This window comes from Sebastes umbrosus, chromosome 8 (genome assembly GCF_015220745.1).
Source record: "Sebastes umbrosus isolate fSebUmb1 chromosome 8, fSebUmb1.pri, whole genome shotgun sequence".
Lineage (NCBI taxonomy): Eukaryota > Metazoa > Chordata > Actinopteri > Perciformes > Sebastidae > Sebastes > Sebastes umbrosus.
The window spans coordinates 33,525,697-33,551,698 of NC_051276.1; the positions used below are offsets into that span (position 1 = coordinate 33,525,697).

The 26,002-nt window shown below is 40.1% G+C and overlaps 1 protein-coding gene across 3 annotated transcripts in view; it reads right to left on the reverse strand.

Moving 5' to 3' along the window:
* fras1 (Fraser extracellular matrix complex subunit 1) overlaps positions 1-26,002 on the reverse strand; it is a 314,451-nt gene that overhangs the window by 17,304 nt on the left and 271,145 nt on the right. For all 3 annotated transcript variants that reach the window (XM_037777425.1, XM_037777424.1, XM_037777423.1), the window contains 9 exons: positions 20,491-20,754; positions 20,179-20,367; positions 19,504-19,623; positions 17,714-17,893; positions 11,214-11,338; positions 7,417-7,557; positions 6,354-6,581; positions 4,214-4,327; positions 2,410-2,560 (listed from right to left, as the gene is read on the reverse strand). In XM_037777425.1, the coding sequence (XP_037633353.1) occupies positions 2,410-2,560; positions 4,214-4,327; positions 6,354-6,581; positions 7,417-7,557; positions 11,214-11,338; positions 17,714-17,893; positions 19,504-19,623; positions 20,179-20,367; positions 20,491-20,754 (1,512 nt within the window). The remainder of the gene's footprint in view (positions 1-2,409; positions 2,561-4,213; positions 4,328-6,353; positions 6,582-7,416; positions 7,558-11,213; positions 11,339-17,713; positions 17,894-19,503; positions 19,624-20,178; positions 20,368-20,490; positions 20,755-26,002) is intronic.

Here is a 26,002-nt window from a genome sequence, read left to right on the forward strand (position 1 = left end):
ACAGAAAGCAGCACTAAATGGGAACAAACAGGCTCTAATATCCACAACAAGAAACATTTTCAGACTGAGTGCAGGAATATGAGAGTAAATGTTGACAGGCAGTTTGTTCAAGTAAATCCAGCCAATTACATTCATGTTGTTTCTCTCTCAGGGTAAAGGGCTTATTGAATATCTGTTATCATTAAGGAAATGGTGTTTACAAGCTCCGAATGGAGAACGCAAACACATCAAAGTGGCTGTTTGCGAGCTGTTCTCCAGCCTAGAGGATCAACACTTCCCAAAAGGCAGGCTGACATTGATCCCTGGCTGCAGCCTAGAGGTGAAGATAAGCAGCCTCATGACGACAACACGGCTGATTCAAACTGCTAATTGGCTGAGAGAACGTGGGGAAGGTGAAACTGGAGGAAAAAAACAACACTCCAACAGCTGCTGAGGTGCCTTTCAACAAAACTTTCAGTGAGGAAGAGACAGCGAGCGAACAGGTAGGAATGTAGTGAAGACCCAGTTCAAAACGTCAGTGTGTTAAGTGACTGTTTAACCCTCCTCTACCTTTAAAGCGGTATCAAGTGCTATATAACACCAAGAATTAGCTCAAGAAAAAAGGATAACATGAGAGGGCAGTGATGCAACATCAACCTGGATAAAGCTCACAAAATGATTAAAGGGATAAGACGTAAGACTTTCACTTGACTCTTCCTTGAAGTTCTCTTTTGAAATGCTTGATACGTTTCCCTCTGCAGACGCTGAAAAATCCTTCAAATTAAATAATCTTAAAAGGGAAAAGACCAGAATTTGTGATCAGGGGTCACAAGCAGACAAGGTTTCATTTTAAGGAATCACACATCAGAAGTGTTAGAAATAACTGCCAAAGAGTGACGGTGAAAAGGAGCACCCAGTCGATCTGTATAAACAACATTTACTAAAACTGTTTTATTACACGGCTGTGTTGAATACTCAATTCTGATTGGTCAATCACGGCGTTCTGCGGTCTGTAATTTCTGTATAACAGACCGTTGCTATGTATAACAGACCGTTGCTAGGGGCGCAGCTCTGATGTCGGACTCCGGCGGATCGTTTTTGTGTCAAAGTATTGATTTCTTCAGTAAGTAGCTGTGTAATAAGCGGGATAATTTACAGCTAGCGGGACATTGTTGTGAAATAATCCCCTTCAGGGCGATGAGAGATCCCTCCGCTTCTCGTCAGGGTGCAGCATCGCCCTGTAGGGGATTATTTCACAACAATGACCGGCTCGCTGTACATTATCCCTTACGTAATGACACTGAAGCTACGTTCACACTGCAAGCCTTACTGCTCAATTCCGGTTTATTGCTCAGATCTGTTTTGTTTTGTTTGGCTGTTCACATTATTTTTTAAAGGTGGCCAATATCAGATTCCAATGTGAACTGGTAACGCATGCACAAAAGAACAAATATACAAGTTGATGTGAGTCGAGGAGAAAGAGAGTCACATTTTTTATAATGGCTTTTTGTGGAGCCATGGCTGCTACTTCTGTACGGAGGTGTGTGTGGATGCAGAGTCAGAGCCAGGAGTGGTGGATCGTGATGTGAATGGCTTCACTGGAACAGATTTCATCCAACATTTCAGGGCTACTTTGAACTACTTTTAACTTCATCTGTCAGCACCTCTCCACATGACTTTCGCCAGCGCAGAACTGTGACGAATGTCGATTTAGAGTGACGTAAAAGTTGCATTTATTCAGATATGTGATTTGTGCTGTTCACACTGTTATGAAAAAAGAAGAAGATCTGAGTCACAAAATCAGATTTGGGCTACCTTTGCCTGCAGTTTGAACGTAAAAGGAACCTTGACATCGATAATGAAGGCCAGGTTCTGAAGGAAAAACTCTCTTAACTTCACTTATAAATAATAAAAAATAGCTGATATAAATGTAGCAGTACAAAGCTTTTTTTGTCAAAAAGTGAAATAAAGGAAACTACATCTGTATCTGCTGTGAAAATTAAAGGTGCTAAATACGGGATTGCCTCTAAAAGGCTCTCAACATGGTGAGGGTGAGCCGCGGCTTGGAGCTAACGGTGCAAACAATGGCGTAAGTGCCCAGAGGGTGCTACACTACCGCGACAAGGCCGTCAGTCGGTACGGCGTTATCAGCTGTAACCGCCATATGAGAGCAGTGTAGAGCTGTGGTCGTGAGCTAGCCAGCGGGGCACGCTCACATGCACTAAAAGCATGCACAGCCTGCCCGGCTATGTAAACAAAGCACAGAGAAGCTCTGATTACAACACACAGAGAGAGAGAGAGAGACTTCATTCTCTGCTCAGGTAGACATTACTCTTTTATAGACAATAGTTGCTTGCTGCTCTATTAATGCTCTGGATATCATGTAGAGAACCTTTAAGCATTAGGGCCAAAGAGCTGGATCCCGTGTACCTTGTGTGAAGGAGGTGATGGGGTTGCCAGGTTTCATCTTGCTCTCCAGGAAGCCGTGCTTTGGCTCTGTGGTGATTTCGTAAACCAGCTGTCCATCCTCGGTGTCTGGATCCATCGTCAGCAGCTCCTTCTTGGTGATCAGGTTGGTGGCCTGATGGATGATAAACAGTAAAGGACTGAAACGACCGGCTCTGTCGCCACGTTGAGACTAAACATTAACACACAGACATCATCTAGCGAGGCCTTTATCCCCCTCATGAACTCCTCCTGATGGTGATTGTGTTTCTCTCTCTCTGTCTGGATAATGATCTGGATAAATGAAGGCAAATAATAATAATAATTTTCCTTCCACACTATGAGGTGGTTTCATCAGCTTAATGCAGATTAGGATACTGTCTTTTCTTCAGTAATCAAATGTGCAGTTGAGATAAGAGATTGATCTTTTACTGTCACCTTGATACGAGTATTTTATCTTCCACTTTATTTAACCAAAGAGAAAGACTTGTGTTTGTTGATTTTTATAATGGCAGATCTATGAAACCTTACATGTTTTGGGTCTCGTACTCCACTAATGTTGATGCATCATTTATAGGGATCTAAAACTACGTTTTCTAGCACGGCCAGAGGCAAACACAGGAAGGTCAAGAACATGAACGAGGAGGAACCTCTTACAGAAAGATATTCATTACAAGCTGCAGCTGAACCTGTTTCCACTGGAAAATACTGTTTGTTCTTTCCAGCTGTTAGAAGCAGATGCAAGAGTTTAACATTGTATGTTGATTTCCCTCAGTGATAAAACATCCAAGACTTGATTACCTGCAGAGCAAACACAGCAGAGACTCAGGATGAATGAACTCTGTGATAGTTTGTATTGTGTTGAGGTGTTTGAACCAGCAGGGGGAGCAAGTAAATTACACACTGTGAGCAAACAGTGATGGAAGCTTCTCTTCTGTCAGTCACAAAGACACGTTTAATATGCCTCCTGCTCATTGATGGATTATGAGACAACGACTCCCTGACGAGAGACATCCAAAAGCCCCCCAAACCTTCTACATAGGAGCTTTGAGGTTGTTTTGTGTGTCTTGTATTTGTTTACTGTGTCTTTGTGGTTGTTTTGCATCCCCTTATAGTCGTTTTGTCTCTCTTTGTGATAGTTTCGCGTCTCTTTGTAGTTGTTTTGTGTCTCTTTGTGGTGGTTTTGTCTCTCTTTGTGAGAGTTTTGTGTCTCTTTGTGGTGGTTTTATGTTACTTTGTGATACTTCTGCATTCGTTTGTTGTCGTTTTGTCTCTGACAGTTTTATGTCCCTTTGTAGTCATTATGTGTCTCTTTGTAGTCGTTATGTGTCTCTTTGTGGTGGTTTTATGTTATTTTGTGATAGTTCTGCATCCCACTGTAGTCATTTTGATTCTCTTTGTGTCTCTTTGTGATAGTTTGCATCCTTTAGTAGTCGATTTGTGTCTATTTGTGGTTCTTTTACGTCTCTTTGTGATAGTTTTGCATCCTTTAGTAATCGTTTTGTGTCTCTTTGTGATGGTTTGTGTCTCTTGGTGACCATTTTGTGTCTCTCTAGTGGTTTTGTGTCTCTTTGTGGTTGTTTGATTTTTCTTTCCAATAAAACATGTTAACAGTCACTTTAAACAAACATCGTAATTTGCAATGCAATGCAACTTAACAATGGCAGTTTGAAAGGGTAATTAGAAAGTTGATCTCCATCACTTGGCTCATTAAACATCGCCATGAAACAGAGCAAAGACTACAGAGTCTGTCTGTAGATGCTCATGAAGAGGGAACTCGACTTCCTACCTTGTTGTCCATGTACTCCAGCCACTGCAGTCCCAGGTTGGTGACGATACGTGGCGTGCCGTCGTCAACGGGCAGAATATCGATCTTAAACTTCTGTGGAGCAGCCGTCACGATCTGGGAAGCCAAAAAAAAGATGTTTTTGAAGAGAAGAATTGAGTGGACAGTCACAAAAAACAATTTATTACCAATATCAAAATCTCTATTATGCCTGTTGGTCTCTAGCTATGCTAATGGTTTTGGTTTTATTGGCCCTGGTTTTGAGATATGTCCCTCAGATTACTGCATGACATTTAATCTGGTTGCAGCAACGCCATCCTCGATACATCGATAGTGGACCGACTTCACTTGATCTACTTCCCACTCACTAAAGTTTATAAACGTTGAATGTCATTGTGGCAAAAAACAAGCACTGCAGGTTATTACTTTATTGATTCGTCCGCCCCCCTTCGAGCTGTGATGATTAACTACTCAAACATTACTAGTCACTGCGTTATGTCGGAGCTGCAAGAGGGAATACGGGAAGAGCGGCCTGTCATCACACAGATGCTGATAAGGCCAAAGTTTGTCCACATGCCATTTGAAGGATGCGTTCATCCAAAAGGTGTTATAGCTCATATAGAGCTCATACATTATTTAATCCAACAGCAGCTCCGCAGGGAGCAAAATCACATCAAACGCCGGCAGCGTTAATGCCACAAACCGTCTTCTGAGCTGCAGGACACGTGACCACTGAGCCAAATGTCCCCAGGCGATTTAGAGATAATGAACACAAGCCTGAGAAGTGTGTGTGTGTGTGTGTGTGTGTGTGTGTGATTGGAGATATCATTACCTGCCTGCTGTCATTCAGTTTAATCATATGGACTATGTGTAGTGACAGGTGGTGGAGGGCAGCTGAGAGGGACGGATAAATTGACAAGCGCAGGAGTCAATTCACCCTGAGGCTCGCTCATAACTACACCATAAAGCTGACATTAACAACACACACACACATACAGATGTGTGTACTTCTACACTTGTGAGGACCCTCGTTTAATCCATTATAGACCAGTGGTGTCTGGTCTAGTCCAGTAAACAAACCACTAGAGGGATGGCAAGAATAATCTTAGGCTGGATTCAACGCCAGGCCGCCCATCCATTTGAATGTGGGTGGTGTGTTTATGCTGCGGCGGTGCTGAAAAAAAAACATGCAGTGGCCCTGCGGTGAAAAGATGTAACAGAACGGAGGCCAATCACGTAAGCGCCAATCATAGCGGAAGACGCCCAATGGGAGAAGAACCTTGTTTACCATGAAGCATTCCTCTATCTATGCTGCAAAATAATGGTACCAATAAGCTTCCTTTGGTCTGTGTCCATTTGTTGATTGGGGGGGGTTATAGTTCACAACATAATGTCACACAAATGGTCCATTTAGGTGACACTCTCACACCACCGCGCAAACCTGCTCTAATTACTGCAACGCCTGATTTAGTGTGAATGCAGCCTCAGGGATTGTGAGATGATTATCAGGTAGGAAGTAAGAAATGACAAATTCTGATGCATAGAACTGTGTTAGTTTTTTTTTTTTTACTTTTCTGTATTATTTGTTTTTCTTTTAGTTTTAGCCAAAAGACCTCAAATGAAATAATCCGTGAGGGTAAAACTGCTTCATCTTCCAAAAAATCCCTCACTTTACAGACATGTAAAGTGAGGGATATATCCCAATATCCACCCCACTTTGCCAAAATGTCCTAACTCGTCACAAATTTCCTCACTTTCCAAAAATGTATTCACTTTAAAAAAATGTCCACACTTTCTAAAAATAGCCTCACTGTGCAAAAATATGGTCTTTTCAAACATGTCACTCTCGGGGTCGATAACGCAACAAGGTCCTCAGAAAGATAGAAACACCAGAGCACACACACAAACTGCTGATTCACCCCTCCTGTCATAAAAAGGTCAGAGCAGTGACTCCCCCCTCCACACACACACACACACCCTAACTCTGCTAATTCAATCATGTAGCTGTAATAAATAAGTCAGGAAGCTGCCTCATACACACACACACACACACACACACCCATAATCTAACTGCAAATTTAGCCTTCTTCCTGTACCACACACACACACACACACATACACACACACACACACACGCTCTCACCTCCTTGCCGCCCTCCTCCACCATGAAGAGCAGGTTGGTGCCGTCGGCCACGCTGAAGGTGAAGCGGTCCTTGAGCGAGTTGGAGCCGTCGTGGTTGTAGCTGACGCGGTTCTGGTAGATGTCGTCCATGCTGAAGCTGCTGGTCTGACGGTAGTGCTGGCCGTTGCTCGTGCGCTCGATGGTGCCGTGACGAGGAGCCTGGACGACGGAGAAGATGATGGACTCCGCCTGGAGGGAAAACAGAGAAACTGTGAGGATTTCTTTCTAAAACCAACATTCAATGCTCTGTAAATATAATTTATTATTATCTAATGCTGTCAAGGTTAATGCAATAAACTGTCAAGGCCATTTTCAAAGGGGTCCCTTGACCTCTGACCTCCAAATATGTGAATGAAAATGGGTTCTATGGCTAAATGCAGTACCTGTGAGGGTTTCTGGACATTATCTGTCATTGTTTTGTTAATTGATTTCCAATAATAAATATATACATACATTTGCATAACGCATGAATATTTGTCCACTCTCATGTTGATAAGAGTATTAAATACTTGACAAATCTCCCTCTAAGGTATTTTTTTAACAGATAAAAAATGTGTGATTAATTTGCATAACCATGGACAATCATGCAATTAAATATTTTAATTGATTAACAGCCCTAATATTATCACTTTGCAGCTTCAACAACCACACTGTGGGAAATCTTTTCCAGAGAAGAACATAACATATACACATATAACCCAAGTGGCTTTTAAAAGACCTCCTGTGAAATGAAGGAAATCTCTTAGGAATGAAGTAATCCCAAAATAACTCCTGGAGTGCGCTGAACATGGCAGATTGACGGGATTAACAGTGTAAGAGTATCTGAGGCTGGAAATAGTCTTTGTTATGTCATTGCCAGAGAAAATAAAGATGTAGAAAACAACCGGCTTTATAAACAACAGCTTAGTTTGGCCAGCTTAGCTGCTGATCGCCAACATTACCAGGAGGTAATTTTATATACTGGTAAAATAAATACATACATAAATAAAGTTGCTGAAGACTTTCAGGGATCTGTGTGTCCTACCTCAGTGTCTGCATCAGTGGCTTTCAGCTCAAACTCAGTGATGGTCTTCCTCACTCCTTCCTGGACCCTCATGCCAGGAACCTGGAGCAGAGGCAGGGAGTCGTCCACCGGCTTGACGGTGATGTAGAACGTCTGGGCAACCTGGAGACAACGTGCACATGACAAGCTCGTCAGTGAGAGAAGTCACTCTGATTGGCTGTTCAGCTTAAACGAATCGGTGCACGAAAAGAGAAACGGACGTGAGGAAGGCAAGAAAACGAGTAAAGTCAAGAGGACAAACACAGAAGACTTCTCTGGAATGAAGCTAAGTGGTGATTGAGAGTGGTGTGAAACAACGGCTTGTATATCCTCCGTCCTCGGTCTTCCTGTTTCCCTTTTTGAATGATGAATACAGACTACCGCCGCCTGCTGGGGTGGAGAGTTATTTCATCTCACGCAGGCGCAGAACGTAGATACTAACTGACCGTCGGCTGTAGTCTTTGCGGTGCGTTCAAATGCAACTTGTTGGGCAAGACAAAGGCGACGTGAGGCGACGCAACAGTCGGCCTTCATCACGCTAGTTCTCCGATGTCGGCTTGGTGTGTCTGTGCCTTTACATTGGAGTCACTTTAGGGATGTCTTTACAGCCAGTCTGATGAGGAGGAATGATTACAACGACCAGTTACTCTTGATACTCTCAATATACACCGATCAGCCATAACATTAGGTCAGCATGGACACCCTGACCGGTCTGCGGCTACGCAGCAACCATACACAACAAACTGCTCCTCACTGTGTGTTCTGACACCTTTCTATCGGAACCAGCATTCACTTTTTCAGCAGTTTGAGCTTCAGTAGCTCTTCTATTGGATCGGACAACACGGGCCAGCCTTCGCTCCCCACGTGCATCAATGAGCCTCGGATCTGACCCTGTTGCCGGTTCACCGGTTTTCCTTCCTTGGACCACTTTTGATAGGTCCTGACCACTGCAGACTGGGAACATCCCACAAGAGCTGCAGTTCTGGAGATGCTCTGACCCAGTCGTCACTATTTGGCCCTTGTCAAAGTCGCTCACATCCTTACGCTGGCCCATTTTTTCTGCTTCCAACACAAAGTTCAAAGTTCAAAATGTTCACTTGCTGTCTAATATATCTCCCCCACTGCCAGGTGCCATTGTAACAAGATAATCCATGTTATTCACTTCACCTGTCAGTGGTCTTAATGTTATGGCTGATCAGTGTATATATAGGTATGTTTGTATTATTCTAAGATCAGACAAAAATGTGAACCTATCCTTAAAGCCCAGAGCTCACAAAGCTGAAAACAAGGCAGTTTTTTTTAGCTTATGAAAATGTTTTGGAGATACACGGCTTTCACAGGACAGTATTGTTATGTTAAGTGTATTGCCCTGACAGCAATGATGATGGTAATGGTGCTGAATAGGTGAAATCAAATTTGCCGCTAACTGTGTAGTTTTCAGTCAAGTGAGAAAATTATACAGCCCCTTTCAGGTGTCTGTAAAACCCAGATGACGTAACCCAAATAGCACAAACTGCAGTTATTACAGAAACCGTGCAGGTCCTTGAGCAATATAACATCTCACCACACACACACTAGTAAAATATTCTGCTTTAGTTACACTTTAAAATGCAAGAAAACCTCAACTTTAATGCAGAACACTTGGTTATTAATGCAGTGCTTTTTCTAACAGAAGACTGAGCAGGCCTCCCAACTGGAGAGAGGAGAGTTAACAAAAGTAGAAGCATCAAACCACTTCACAAACACCAACCACTACAGTGACAACAAAAGCCTCCACACACTGCAGCCGGCCAGGCGTGAAGGCCAAATGACCTTTTTCACATGTTTACTCAAGTCCTTGTGGTCCTCATTAGTCTGGATTAGCAAGGCAGATTTATGCATGAGGCGAACTGGGGTGGGGGGGCTGGAAGGGCTGGAGTGCCACTTCCTCATCACTCTAAAAGCTTAGAGTTCGTTAGATTATATATATGTATATTTATATATTTATATTGAAATGTAATTACTGTGTCAGAAAACTTTTCCTGACCCTTTTAATAGAGGAGTGTTGCAAATATTTCAGGCTAAAAAGCTTCAGCTCACAACAAAAAAGCCAATGACAAAGCCGTCTGAAGGGGCCTTATAATGAGGAGGACGAACACTGCCCGTCTTTAATTCATTATCATGAGAACTGAGAGACGCAGACGTGCCAAGTGGGGTTTGTTATTGTTAGAAGATGCTCAAGCACGAATCACATACACGCCCGTCTGCCTCTTCAAACTTTTGATTATGTGATGGGGGATGTCTAACGCTGAGCTGGATGTTCTGTAGACATGTACTTTGCACCTGGCTACGTCTTATGTAACTTTTAAAGACAAAGGAGCTACAGTTTGTTGTTTATTTCTGTTGTAGTCTACCAAATTGTCCTACAGCCCTGACCATAGTTTTCCTTAACATTGTCTTGGTGAAATAACACACTTCAAAACTGCCACCAAAACACACAACAAAAAAAATGAAATTAGCTATTGAGATTCAATGCTCCTGAGGAAAAATAGGGTTTCATTTCAGTAAAAACATGTATGTGTGTGAGATATGTAATATCTCAGAGTGTTGGAAGTGCTAATGAACTCTGGTAAAGGCGTTCCCCAAGGAAGCTCACTGGGTCCCCTATTATTTCCACTGTAACATTGTAAAAGCTGCTAAAATTAAACTTTTTCTCTCCTGATAATGAATCATATTTCTTAACTTTGCCCAATACCTCACTGTGTGGAACTTATATGTGATGTCACATGAGGTATTTGACGGCCCGCTGTGATTGAATGAAGGTCATTTTGATTTCAGAATACTGAATGTTATAAATATGTGCAGTTTCGAAGACAAATTTAAGGGGTTACAAGATGATATATTGTGGGTTTTTTTTACTGTTCTTCTTGTGCAGTACTGAACACTTTCACTTCTTTAGGTCTCTAAAGATTCTTCTAATGAAACATCTGAGAAGGAAAAGTCTTATATTTAACCTGGTAAGTCATTGAAGCTGAAAACCTCCAACCTCAATGGCCACAACCTGTGATGGGAGGTCACAAGCAGACATTGCTTCATTTTAAGGGTAGAGCTCAACAATAAGGCTTGTCGGGCAGGTAAATCTAGCAACCCAAAAATAATTTAACGCATTATTTTTTTCTGGTGCTGATGATTGAAGTAGCTAAGGAGTGAGCCATCACGCTTCCTTCTCATCTCTGCTGAGAGTTGCACATGTGCATTACCAATCGGGCATTCGTGAGAATATGGTAGAGGGTAAAGACAGAGTTTATGAGCCGAAGCGCAAGCGAGCATTTCAATTATCTTGTTAACAGGAGTTTAGTTGGGTGGCGTTGGAGGATGTGGGCGAAACTCCAACTACAGTATGTATTGCACAGTTTGCCACAAGTTTAAGAGCAAGGCGGATAAAACATGACAATTAACTTCTAGTCTTTGTTATTTGATAACCGCTAAGAAATAAAACAATTTGTATAGGGGCATCATCAACTTTAATGTTGAACCCTGGAGGGGTCACAAGCCAAGAAGATAGGGAAACCCTTGTTATGTCATGGCTGGTACACCGTCCATCAGTGTCTGTGCCGAAAAGATCAAGCGGATCAAAGTGTCCCTACCTGAAGCTCCTTAACTTGTCATATCGTACCACCAGGTATCATGGAAACGCTCTTCAAAGCTCCTTCATCACTGGACCAAACTGAACCAAACCACCGCTAACGGGTCTCCAAAGCCCTTTTTATTCTTAATGTTGAGCCCCTCATATCATTTACCTCATTTGTCCCGTCGGACACGGTGAAGGAGAACTGGTCGGCGTGCTTCTCTTCTTCACTGGTGTGGACGTACTGGATGCTGCGTGATGCCAGATCGGCCTGGGTGAACGTGTTGATTCTGGTGCCTGGAGAGAGAAAAAGAAGAAGAGCTGTCAGTCGAGTTGAAACGAATCAGTAAAAAAAACAATCTACTTTGTCTTTCTTTGAACAGCCACACTGTCAGTGATGCATCCTGACACATTTAACTACATAAACATCCACATTAGAACATCCATTCTTTCCCTCTTTCTCTTTGAACACATGCTGCCACGCTCACTTGGCGTTACTTGTTATTTATGCATTATGTTGTTTTCTACCAATCTGTCCTATATTGAATTGCAGTGTCAATTGTCCTCTGTCCAAATCTTCTGTGTCTCTTTGTCATCATACGTCTTTTCTCTTTTGGCATCAGATGGTTTTATAATCCCCCCCTTGCCATTTTGTCTCAGAGCACTGTGTTCCTTTTCTCTTTTCTTTGTGGGCTTTTGTCATTTTAATGAGCGCATAAACTAAACTAAAACTAAAGTTAAACCTTTCTTAATGAGGCTCCGGCTCCTTTTCACTCTTTTAAAACTCAGTGGGAAACGTAATCAGGTTTGATTGCAGCGATCAAACGCTACTCTGCATGAAACTGAAGGCAATTGTCTAAAAAAAGAACCAAAAAGAGCCATATTTTGCATCACAGGAGTTCAATTTCTGCTGATTTGTTATGGCTCGATGCTTAAAGACATTTGCAAAAGCTTTCAGAAAAAAAGATAATGGAGTTCTTTGTATGAAACCTAAAAGTATGTATAGTTATGTTTGATATATAAAGTGTGTGACATTGACGTAAATTAAATATTTATGTATAATGAATGCATTCTGATTTCCATCTCCGATATTTCATTTTCTAACAATTAATTTTCACAGCAGACAGTCAAACAAATCGAAAATGTTGTCATATAAATTGCTGTATTAAAACCAGATGGGGGTAAACCAGTGGATAACCTCCGGGTCTGAGAAGTGAAGCCAGTGCTGAAGTGCCTTAAACCTGCATTCTCTCTAACAGCCAGCAGGGGGCGACTCCTGGGGATGCTTTAGGGCGGGGCTACCTTGTGATTGACAGGTCGCTACCACGGCGTTGTTCAGCATTTAGTTGTACTAAAAGACACTCTAAGGAGTCGGCTGGTCATTTTTTCTGGCAAGTACATTTTGTTTAAGCATATTTTTCACTAGCCAAAATTAGCATCCCTATTAATATCACAGTTAATTACGGATGTACCACCTAGCGCAACTTAACTTTGCTAACGGTACCTGCCCCACTGGGCCTCGCACTTCCCCAACGGCTAAAATGCTGAACTCAAGGCTTCAAAACCATAGTCCACAAACCAATGAGTGACGTCACGTGATTACATCCATTTCTTTTATACAATCTGTGGTATAGACAGGTTTTTATGTCTGGAAATGACAACACATTCGCACTCCCAACTCGTCAAATACCACCGCTTGGTCAGTGCCCTTCGGCATCAGAGACCGACGCACAGACCTTAGTGGAATCTACGTCACTTGCTCCGACCGTCGAAAAAGCCCGGTTTGTCACATACCATCATTACAGGGTGCCTCCGTTCATTGGTTTCTAATGCCGAGGGGCACTTACCAAATGGCGGTATTTGACGAGTTGGGAGTGCGAAGAGGTTGGACATGGAAGCTTGTGAGTTCTATAATTCAAAGCTAACAGCATTTTACCATCAACTGATGTTATATTCTAAATTGGGCAGTTCCTGTTTGTTACAGGCCTGTCATCGCATGAAGAGATAGTCAATAATCTAAAATTGGACCTCTCACTCTTCCGCCGGTGACGGTAATATGTGAAGGTAATAACTTTACGGAAGTTGTTTCCCTAAGCAGACGGGATGGGTGAAAAGTTATTTTCCTGTGCAGACAGGAGGGATTTTCAAATAAATATAACATCAATGAAGCAGGTCAGATATTATACAGTCATTCGACATGTCACCGAGGGCCTTAAGGAAACGGAAATGGAGGCTTTTCAGCATCAATCTTCTTCACGTCAACTTTTGACACGGTGAAACACGCTGAAGTCTCCCCGCTTGTGTCGTCTATTCCCCAGCTGTAAGTTTATACATCATCATAATCAGGACGGGCACGCAGGGAGACAGAGGCAATATTCACAGAGAAGAAAATACCTGCTTATTTGTCTTATCGTATTTAATAAAAAAAATTTACTTTTGTATATTTATCCTGGCAAGAAATAGCAGGAAATACCAAGTTATTGCTTTCCAGAGTAGAAATTTAAACACTGTTCTGATTTAATTCTACGATACGAGCACCGTGAGAATATCTCTTATTTTCATCCATAAAGTCACAAAATGAAAAGGCTTCAAGAGTTACTTACTCAAAACCTACAAGAAAGAAGATTAGGGAAAGAAAAAAGTTTTAGTGCTGTTTAATTTAACTTGACAATCTGAAATCATTGCTGTTGTTTTCCAAAGTATGCATTTCCATGTGTGATAAATGCTGCTTGGTCGGTGAAAAAAGAACCTTCTTCGTCTTCTTTGGAGAGCGGTTGATACGTGTTGCATCTAAGCTGCAAGAGGTGAACCATAACATGTATTCTCTTAAGATATTTGTCCTGTTTTTAAAGAAGATTTGACCTGTAACGCTCTAAAGCCTCACCGTACCTAAATCTGACACAACATGATCATTGGTGGCTGCTCTCACCGCTTGGTTGTGCATCGTTGCTTTCTTCAAAACAAAATAATGTGTCAACAGTCAAACAGCCTTTTGATGTGCTGTCAACTTAAGATGTTATTATGCGTCATTTTATGGACAATAAATGAAGAGAAACAACAGAGAGAATTTGACTGAGAGGTTGATAATTGACTGGGAGTTCACTGACAGATGATCTCATTTGGAATTAATGGGGGCAATCTGGACATTGGGCTGCTTATCAACTACAAGATTAATTCTCTTAAACTGGAAAGATTGCAAACAAGCCTGTTTCTGTAGGGATTTGTGGCTGGAGGAATACATGAACCGTCTGAACATGAAGACTTTGATAAGGGCTTGGAGGAGCATTGGGACCTTGTCCGCAAGTCTCTTGTCTAATCTTTGACGTACTTTATTTTTTGTATTCTTTTGCTTTGAGAGATCTGTAGTGATACTCCCACTAATTCTCTGACCACTTTTTATATCTTGTTCTTGGATTGTATAATAGGGCTGCAACTGGTGATTGTTTTCATTATCAATTGATCTGCCTCTAAAATGTAAGAAAATTGTGGAAAATGTCCATCCCAGGCTCACAAAGTCCAACGCGATGTCCTCTAATGTCTTGTTTTTTCCGTCCAAAACCTAAAGATATTCAGTTTAATATGAAATGGGACAAAGAGAAGCAGGAAATGTCCATGCTTAAGAGGCTGGAAACAGCATTTTCTACCACTTCTGCATGACAAATTACCTTAATTAACTAAATTGCCTTCAATAGTTGTGTCCCAATTCCATGCTACACACCGGCTCGCTAAGCATGGTTTAAATAAGTATGTAGTGTGTGCACACACGTTTACTATAAAACTGGAAAGGAGTGAGTTCATGTAAATGATTGTATGTTAGTCAACTTGCAGATGTAATTAGCATGATGGGTGTCCTGACACAGATTTATATGGTTCTTTTTTTCCTCCATTTAAGACCTCATACAATAGAAGATCAGCAGGTTTACAATCATAAATACAGTGTACATGGCCATGTGACATTTACAATTCAGGTTTGACCTCAGCGGATCTTATAGGTGTGTGTCAAAGTCTTGGACTCTGCACAGCGGGCAGAACTGACATAGTTCGCTCTAGTTGCCTCCGACTTAATATTAATACTTCCTTTTGAAAGTAATATTACATTACTTGGTGGAGCTGACTACAGCCTCTTAGGAGTGACGTGGCAGTGAAATGCCACCGCTGAACAGCTGCAGGTCCACAGAAAATTCATGAAAGGCTTTAATTCATCTATTTCTTGGCATGTGTATCTGTGCTCTGGACTCTTTTGTACTCCGGTGAAAGTCTGAGCCACACACCTGACCCCGAACGTGTCTCTAGCAGACGCTGCAGCGGACACAAGAAGAATCTGAGGTGAGGCCGTGAGTTACGGTCCTCATTGATTTGTGTGACGGGAGCCTTTTGACAAACGCTCCACCTGAGAGGAGTGTCACAACCTCAGCCAGTTAATACGCCTTTTCAACACTTTGGCTTTGTAAAGCGGGCATTCATCTCTCTGTGCCGTTACCTCGACTCTCCTCGTATAGGCTGACAAGCTGCCCAACAGGAGCAGGGAGCAGCTAGCTGTGCGTGTTAGCATGGAATGACAGGCTGGCTGAACGGCTAGCGGTAATTATCCGGAGCCGCTCTCCGTGGCTCTGAGGTGAAGTGATGCTCGAAGATCGCAGAGCGGTGTTAACATCCGGCTAATTAGCATGCTGAGAGAGCGTTCGGCGATGTGGGGAATCCATTCAGCCGGGGAAGGATTGTTCAACAGCACGGAAGCGAATAATCACCTCTTTGTGCTTTTCATTTGTTTTTATTTTGCATAAAAAGAGTTTAAGGTGACGTACAGTAGGAGACGCTTCTGATGCTGAGGAAATGTTAAAGTTAAAGAGTTTGGGAATACATTGAACACACAGTTAAGGATAGATATTAGGCTATATGCCAAAAGAAGCTGAGTGTATGAGTGTATGAGTGTATGAGTGTATGAGTGTGTCTGTGTTTGTGTTTGTAGGGGGCAGCTGGAATACATTAGAGATAAACTAGAGCAAGGGGAGCAAGATTCATTACACCTCCCTCTGTGTGTGTGTGTGTGTGTGTGTAGAGTTAATTATCTGTCTGTCTAATCAAAGACAGATGAACCTTTCTGTATATATGAATTCATTATATTATCTAAGAACATTTAAATAAACTAACTATGTGAGAAATGAGAAATTGTCAGAGCAGTGAAAGTTATATTTTCTCCTTCAAAAGGAGTTAAATGCAGAAAACGTAGACAGAGGAAGACGGCAGTGTGAGTGTGCGCCTTACTATTTAAAACACTTCAGACTCGTCTGGATGAGTAGTGCGACTGCGCGAGCGTGAGACTGTTTATGCACACAAGTAGTGATGATACAACTGGATAAATGAGATTTGGATTATACTGCACGAGTTGTGTGAGAGTTTGTAAACGGATGGTTTTGCGGTTGTTAAACACGGCCTCCATTTACTGCATTTCATCAAGACTTTTCTCCATTTTTGATTCTCCGTTCACCGTGGAGGCATGACAGAAAAACTAAGTTTTCTTCAAGAATTCAAGGTAACACGGGGTGAGTAACTGATATATAAATGGTCATTTAGTGGGTGAAATATGAAGTAATTTTTAAAATTCTACACATGCTGGCCTTTACATGCATTAATAATGTTACAAGTTAGAAACCTTTTTACATTTTTATTTATATTTTATATTTTATATATATTAAATTACAGTCTGAGTCTGAAAATTTTACGTTTCTGCAAACCACAGATACGTTCAATATAGACGTTTTTGCATTTGGGCAGAGCAAGTGACGTAGTACAACAAGCTGCCGTTATTGGATATTACGTGGTATAATAATGAGTAACAGGCAATAACAAGAAGCAAGAAAGTCCTTTAACGACACGTGGGTCAAACAAACACAGGACCACCGCTGTTCGTGTCCTGTGTGAAACCAGATGTGTAAATGTTGATTTTATGTTTTTTAAGTAACGTTGTCAAAGTTGTTTTACGCAATGTTGTTTTACGCAATGTTGGTTTACGCAACGTCGTTTTACGCAACGTCGTTTTACGCAACCTCCTTTTACGCAACCTCCTTTTACATAACGTTGTTTTACGCAACGTCCTTTTTTTACATAACGTTGTTTTACGCAACGTCCTTTTTTTACGCAACCTCCTTTTACATAACGTCCTTTTATGCAACACTGTTATACGCAACACTGTTATGCTTGTTACGTAAAGTTACGTAAGAAAGTCCACGAAAGTACGTTACTATTTGAACACAAACCATGATCTTTTTTCTGACCTTAACCAAGTAGTTTTGTTGCCTAAACCTAACCGATTGTTTCACGTTAACCACGTGGCATTGTACGTTTCTGCAAGCGTGATAAAAGGTTGATATAAAACATATTTATAAACTTTTTTTGTTTCAGAAACGTCGACATTCAACGGATCCCATAGTTTGTCCCGTACAATGCCAACATTTTACCAGAGTTACCAGAACTCAAACTCTGGTGATGCTTTACAGTCACGGCCTTGTTGGTTTTTCTGTGAATATACTAACACCTCAAATAATGGTATAGTGATTATTAACATGTTGACTTGTCACCTGTTATAGGCATTATAATATGCTCCATCATGGGGATAACCCAGTAAATTAGTATAACTTTCAGTTCTAAAACCTGCAGATGTGGTGTTGGTACCTGGGCTGGTGGCGTGCTCCAGGTGACCCAGGATGGTCTGTTTGGTGATGCGGTAGATGAGCTCGCCCGGTTCGCTGTCCTGGTCGCTGGCCGACAGCTGCAGCGTCGTCAGCTTCTTCATGGAGTTTTCATCCAGCACCAGGCCTTTGTTCACCACCACAGACGGAGGAAGACGGTCCTCTGGAGGAGAGAAGATGAAGAAGATGAAGAAGAAGAAGAAGGTCAGACACTGAAGAAGAGGAGAGGAGGGAAATCATGAAACCCCTCCACGCTAAGATTTATTAATAAAAGCATGTTGGCCTTTTCCCTGAGTTTATGAAAACAATTCATCCAAAAGCAGATAAAAATACTGAGTCGATTTCTCATCCTGGTAATAAATGAAAAATATGGATTGAAGCAGTGAAGCTGAGACTGATTTGGAGAAAGAGAGGAGGGAAGATAACAGGAGCAGAGGGGTGTATTAGGAACTGGAGAAATGGAGAACTGACACAACAACAAGCACAAAACCGGAAAAAAAGATTAAGTTAGGTGACAGCAAAGGAGGGAGGGAGGCACATCAGGAGGTGTGAAAGAGTGATACGGGTTTGAGAGATTTGGACAAACGGATTAGGAAAGATTGAGACGAGGGCAGGGAAGTAATCAGAGGGCAGTGTGGTAGGAAGAGATATGAACAGAGAGCTCCTCACTGTAGTCACATCTGAGGGAGCAGAACAGAGGAGAAGTGAGGGAATAATACAGAACAAGATAAAACGTGAGCTGGGAAAGATATGAGAGAGAGAATCAGGACGCCGTTCAACCGTGAGGGACAGACAATCCCTCAGTCTCCAGTAGCTGCATTACAAGTCGGGGTTTTAACCGCTGCAGCAGTCTGGCTGAGCGCCCAGAAGGAAGAGAGTGGGAAAATAAAGTTTTGGTGTGTTTTTAGCCGTCACGGGCGACAAGAAACTATCCAGCTGACTGAGAGACGCTCAAGTTGAAATGATACAGTGGACGACACTTCTTCTTCCTAAAAACAGCCCTGAAATGAACCTTAAAGGGAGATTTGTCAAGTATTTAATACTCTTATCAACATGTGAGTTGATAACAACTGCTTTATGCAAATGTATGTATATATTTATTATTGTAAATCAATTAACAACACAAAACAATGACAGATATTGTCCAGAAACCCTCACAGGTACTGCATTTAGCATAAAACAATATGCTCAAATCACAACATGGCAAACTGCAGCCCAACAGGCAACAACAGCTGTCAGTGTGTCAGTGTGCTGACTTGACTATGACTTGCCCCAAACTGCATGTGATTATCATAAAGTGGGCATGTCTGTAAAGGGGAGACTCGTGGGTACCCATAGAACCCATTTACATTCACTGATCTGGAGGTCAGAGGTCAAGGGACCCCTTTGAAAATGGTCATCTCGCCAAGATTTACTGCAAGTTTGGAGCGTTATTTAACCTCCTTCATGACAAGTTAGTATGACATGGTTGGTACCAGTGGACAAATCTCCTTTTAAGGTACATTTTGAACGGATAAAATTTGCAAATAACTGCGATTAACTATGGACAATCATGCAATTAATCATGATTAAATATTTTTATCAACTACCAATTATCTCTTCAGCTGCAACAGCAAACAACGGCGGCTCTACACACTTCATATTCAGGATGTGTCCGAGGTGCAGGACAAAAGGAATAAATCCGTAGTAATTGCCTTCTTCTCTCCGACACATGAAGGAACACTTGAGCCTGTTTGAGTGCTGCAGGTAACAGAGGACGGAGGGAAACCTTACCCAGCACACTGATGAAGAAGGACTGGTCGATCAGTTTGTTGCCCTCTGGATCAACCAGGTTGAACTTGAACGACAGGCTGCCTCCCTTCTCCCCTTTCTCATGGCTGTACTGCAGCAGGCCTGCAAGACGGGGACAAGAACTCAGAGTTAACTCGGCTCCATGCATAACATGAACTACTGGGGAAAGCATTAAAGCATTTAAACATCAATAAGTCGTCATGTTAAACTACAGACATCAGCTCAATCATTGTAAGCAAACAGAAACGAGAGCATTGGCAGCTTTTAGCTCCTTCTGCTCCTTATTTTACTTTGTGAGTCGGATTTGGAGGGAAATCTGCTTTAAGTTAAACGGCACTGTTCTTCCTCAACAACATCTTTTCTCTTCATTAAAGTCAATGACAGTTACGGTGATAAATCAGTGGGATTCTTGGCTGTAGAATTTAAAGTTGTTTACTTTTATGACAAATATCAACTGCTTCTCAACTGACTATCAGAATAATTCTCGTCCCCTCCAACAACGAGAACAGAACTCTTGCCAACTATTTTTCTTGGGGACAAAGCAAAGACTTCAGCACAATTACACAAAACAAAAAGCAGAACTTTGTGTTGAGTTTACTTGAGAGACAGAAGACAGAAAACAACAAATGTAAAAGAGGACAGGTAAAATAGAAGAACCTTTGTTGACGTCATCCTGAGTGAAGCTCTGAACGGGACCTTTAACAGAAATCTTCTCCACGCGTCCGCTCTTGCTGAGCTGGACTTTGCCGGCCGTAAGGTCTTTGGTCAGGATGTACCGGAGCTTCAGGCTGTCGGAGTCGGTGTCCGTACCCTTCAGATTCTGCTCTGTGATCTTAGACGAAGATCCTGAAACAATTCAGAGCACTCAGCGTCTTTATCTCCCTTTTAAAGCTTAACTTAAGACTTGTCTCACACTCTGCTGAGACCAACACAAAGTGCTGATACGACCTTTCCTCTCCTCTCTCTCACCTGCCGGGAGCTGCAGGCCTCTGTTGACGGTCATTCGAGGTCCTTCGCTCCTCCTGACGTCCATGGTGAACTCCAGGCGGCCCGTGTACGTGTGGATGCCGTCGGTGAGGGTGAAACCCATTTCATCCGCACCCCCGCTGACGGTCTCAGGCGTGTAGACCAGCAACAGGTCCAGGACGTCCTGGTAGGTGAAGGTGGAACCCTGCGTGAGGACCTTGCCGTTCTCCAGCGGCTGAGAGTAAAACTGCCGTCTGCGGAGTTTGCCTGAATGTAAAAGAGAGATTAATGAAGCTCTGATTTCTGAAGAGGGTGTAGGTGTGCGGTAGCTGAATAAAGCAGCAGCATCTGGTTAAGTACGGTGATTATCTCGGTCAAATGGAGGACGTTTGATTTTTTTCGTGCAGTACATGAAAGACTTTGTAGGAACTAATGAGACTTTTTAGATTCCACTAAATTACACCGCTTCTTAAATCAAAGCCAGAGTTTAAATGGGATTTGAGTCTAAATCCTGGAGCATAATGAGGGGACACACACACGCACACACACACGCAGACACACGCACGCACACACACACACACACACACACACACACACACACACACACACAGATGTTCTCTTTTTCCCCTAATACACATACATTTGCAAAATATTTCTTTCATTCTTTTAAAGCTTTTCTTTTATATTTACGAGGCTGGTAGTGAATCATACAACGGCGTATTAGGGCCATTGTTGGAGGAATAAATCAATTATGGAGCTGAAAGAGGTGGGTGATATTCCAAGAAATAACTCTGAATTTCCGAGATTAAAGTCCTAAATATACAAGACAAACTTTAGATATTCTCCACGATTAAAGGGGGTACATTTAGGAGGAAAACACTCGGAAAAATTGTGTTTTTTTTCGTGCTGCCAAAGTTAACGCGATAACGACTTAAAAGTCCCTCGGACCGACGTCAGGCTCAGCCGCTATTTGACTTTTCAGAGGTTGTAGCCGGTTCAGTTTGAAAGCTAGAGTGACTGGTATCCTATGAAACTAGAAAAATATAATTAATCCATTGGTACCAACCATGCCATACTAGCTTGTCATGAAGGAGGTTAAATAACGCTCCAACCTTACACTAAATTTTGGCGAGGAAAAACTGGCATGTCCATTTTCAAAAGGGGTCCCTTTGACCTCCAGATATGTGATTTCTGACATTTTTTTACCTTTTTCAGAAATTTGTCAGACATTTTTTTTACATTGTTTTACATTTTTTTGGAAATTTTTCCAATAATCATTTTTTTTTTTTTTTTTTTACATTTTTTCCCCTTTTTGGGACATTTTTGGGACATTTTTCAGACTTATTCTTGAAATTTTTTTTTTTTTTTAATTACATTTTTTTGACTTTTTGGGGACATTTTTCGGACATTTATTTTTGTTAAATTTCTTAAGGCTTTTTCTTGACATCTTTTTTTTTTTTTTACATTTTTTTAAACTTTTTTGGGACATTTGTCTGACATTTTTTTTTTAAATTTTTTTAATTTAAAAAAAAAAAAAATAAAAAGTCATTTTTGGGACCTTTTTTTTTTTTTACATTTTTTAGTTGTTTTTTTTACATTTTAAAAAAGAAATTGGACATTTTCAGACTTTTGTGACATTTTTCGGACATTTGTTTTTGTTAAATCTTTCAGACTTCATCTTGACATTTTTTTTTTTACATTTTTACATTTTTTTAAACTCTTTTTTATATTTTTCAGATTTTTTTTTTACATTTTAAAAAAAAATGCTAGACGTTTTCAGACTTTTTAGTGACATTTTTCAGACATTGATTTTTGTTTAATTTTTCAGACTTTTTCTTGACATCATTTTTTTTTAACATATTTTTAAACTTTTTTGGGACATTTATCTGACATTTTTTTTTTTTTTTTTTTTTCGAACTTTTAAAAAAAAATTGACATTTGTCTGACATTTTTTTTTTTTTTTTTTTATTTTTTACATTTTTCGAACTTTTTTATTTACATTTTTTAAACATGTTTTTGGACATTTCTTAAACTTTCTGTAACATTTTTCGGACATTTTTCAGACTTTTTCTTGACATCTTTTTTTTTTTTAACATTTTCTAAACTTATTTTGGGACATTTCTCTGACATTTTTTTTTTTTTTTTAGAACTTAAAAAAAAAATTGACATTTGTCTGACTTTTTTTTTTTTTTTACATTTTTCGAACTTTTTTTTTTACATTTTTTAAACATGTTTTTGGACATTTCTTAGACTTTTTCGTAACATTTTTCGGACATTTATTTTTGTTAAATTTTTCAGACTTTTTCTTGACATTTTTTTTTTTTTTACATTTTTTAAACTTTTTTGGGACATTTGTCTGACATTTTTTTTTTTTTTTTTTTCGAACTTTTAAAAAAAAATTGACATTTGTCTGACATTTTTTTTTTTTTTTTTTTTTTTTACATTTTTCGAACTTTTTTATTTACATTTTTTAAATTTTTTTAATTAAAAAAAAAAAAAAAAAAAAAGTCATTTTTGGGACCTTTTTTTTTTTTTACATTTTTTAGTTGTTTTTTTTACATTTTAAAAAAGAAATTGGACATTTTTTAGACTTTTTTATCTGACTCTTTTCAGACATTTTTCTGGCATTTTTTAAACTTTTGTTTTCGGACATTTGTCTGACTTTTTTTCAGATATTTTTCTGACTTTCTTTTCTGACATTTTTCGGAAAAACTGACATCGACATTTTTCAAAGATACTGGCATCACATGAAACTTGTCGGGAAGGAGGTTAAATAACGCTCCAAACTTACACACATTTTTAAAAATTTTTTTTTGACATTTATTGGAAATTTTTCAGACTTTTTTAAGACACTTTTCTGAAAAACTGTCATGGCCATTTTCAAAGGGGTCCCTTGACCTCTGACCTTCAGATATGTGAATGTAAATGGGTTCTGTGGGTACCCACGAGTCTCCCCTTTACAGACATGCCCACTTTATGGTAATCACATGCAGTTTGGGGCAAGTCATAGTCAAGTCAGCACACTGACACACTGACAGCTGTTGTTGTCTGTTGGGCTGCAGTTTGCCATGTTATGATTTGAGCATATTGTTTTATGCTAAATGCAGTACCTGTGAGGGTTTCTGGACAATATCTGTCATTGTTTTGTGTTCTTAATTGATTTACAATAATAAATATATACATACATTTGCATAAAGCAGCATATTTGTCTACTCTTATGTTGATAAGAGTATTAAATACTCGACAAATCTCCCTTTAAGGTACATTTTGAACAGATAAAAAATGTGTGATTAATTTGTGATTAATCAAGATTAAATATTTTAATCGATTGACAGCCCTGGTTTATTTATATACAGTATCTTATAGTTGATTATAATGTATAAAAAAAATGAACTCCAGAACAGAATTTTTGCACGACTGATTAATTTGTTTACGCTGACACGACACAAGTTTGATAGCATGAGGTAACTTTGTGTGTCAGTGTGAGCTGCAGCATCCTGACGTCTTTATTAGAAACGGTCTCTCTGATAAATCTGTGCATGTGTGTGTGTGTGTGTGTGTGTGTGTGTGTGTGTGTGTGAGGACAGTAGAGAGGCAGCCTGTTAAAAAGACGAGCTGCCAGGGACTCATCGTCCTGTGTGAAATCACTCCTCTCCTGCTCTCTGTCCCATCAGCCGTGCACTCTGCTGGTTTTATGGCGCTGGTACACTCGGTTTCACCGGCTGCTTTATGGTGCTGTTACTGGGGAGGGCGGTTATGAGGAATGTTCCCCAGCAGGTGTCTGGCGGGGCGGGAGGGGTGAACATAACACCCAGTTTGGGTGTATTAATCCATGAGGGTCATCTGCTGATCTGGCTTTTTGAGCACCGTCATCAAGACCAAAAATTCATCATTTCATACTGTTGTAAAAAAATGTGATAATGTTTAAAGAGGTGGTTTGTGAGCTGGTATTCCTCCTCATCTTCACCAGATGATAAAAACATGCAGATTAGAAAAAGCAGGGATTTTAATGGACAGAGGCTCTCAACTGCAACACGGCCAAACATCTGAAACTGGATCTCCTACCAGTTCAAAACTGATTTCACTTCAGCAACAAAACAAAATTAGACATCATAACCCCGAGGAAAGGTTGCTTCAAATATGTCCAGGCGTAGTCAATATTACATGCCTAGTTTAACAAAAGTATTGAATTGATCAAATTGATAATCGGCATGATTTTTTTAAGATATTAACATTAGAAACAGTCTTTGGTCTTTGGCAGTACACTCTGTCTGACCACAAGCCAATTAAATCACAGTAAAACACTGACTTTGTATTAAACCGACTCTGACATTTTTAGACTTTTTCGTGACATTTTTCGGACATTTATTTTTGTTAAATTTTTCAGACTTTTTCTTGACATTTTATTTTTTTACATTTTTTTAAACTTTTTTTTCGGACATTTGTCTGACATTTTTTTTTTTTTTTTTTTTTTTACATTTTTCGAACTTTTTAAAAAAAAACAAATTGACATTTTTTTTTTTTTTCAACATTTGTTTTTACAATTCTCAGCATTTTTTTTTTTTACATTATTTAAATTTTTTTTTGGACATTTTCAGACTTTTTCATGACATTTTTCGGACATTTATTTTTGTTAAATTTGTCAGACTTTTTCTTGAAATTTTTTAACCTTTTTTCGGACATTTGTCTGACATTTTTCTTTTTTTTTTTTTTTTTACATTTTTCGAACTTTTAAAAAAAACCAAATTGACATTTTTTGGACTTTTTTTTATTTTATTTTTTCAACATTGGTTTTACATTTCTCAGCATTTTTTTTTTACATTATTTATAAAAAATTTGGACATTTTCAGACTTTTTAATGACATTTTGCGGACATTTATTTTTGTTAAATTTTTCAGACTTTTTCTTGACATTCTTTTAAACTTTTCTTCGGACATTTGTCTGATAATAGGCATGATTTTTTTTCAAGATATTAACATTCGAAACAGTCTTTGGTCTTTGGCAGTACACTCTGTCTGACCACAAGCCAATTAAATCACAGTAAAACACTGACTTTGTATTAAACCGACTCTGTACTGGATGCCTGTTACATTGCTCAACACTTGCTAACATTAGCTGAAAGTTAAAGAGGGAATGGTTTCCAATCAAATATAATTGATAAATATGTGTATATTTTTAGGTAATTCGAGCAACCAGAAAAAGCCTCTCTGGTTGTCTGACAGCAGTACAATTGCAGATGTCTGTTGAATGGTTGACTTTATTGAGGTCAGTATCCTACACCTCAAACAAAACATTGGGTTCATCTGGTGTTGATATTTTTCCTGAAAGTTACTACGAGGAACCTTCATTTAGTGTTGATTTACGCGATCCCTGTGGATAGAAGTGTTTCTGAGCACCAGAGTCCCTTTAGAAAACATCTCATTTAACTGCAGCAGGGTCTGACAGTCTGCCCCGCGCTGTCCTGGTTCTCGCTGGAGTCAGAGCTGCAGGACTTTCTGGTGAACCTGCGTGATTT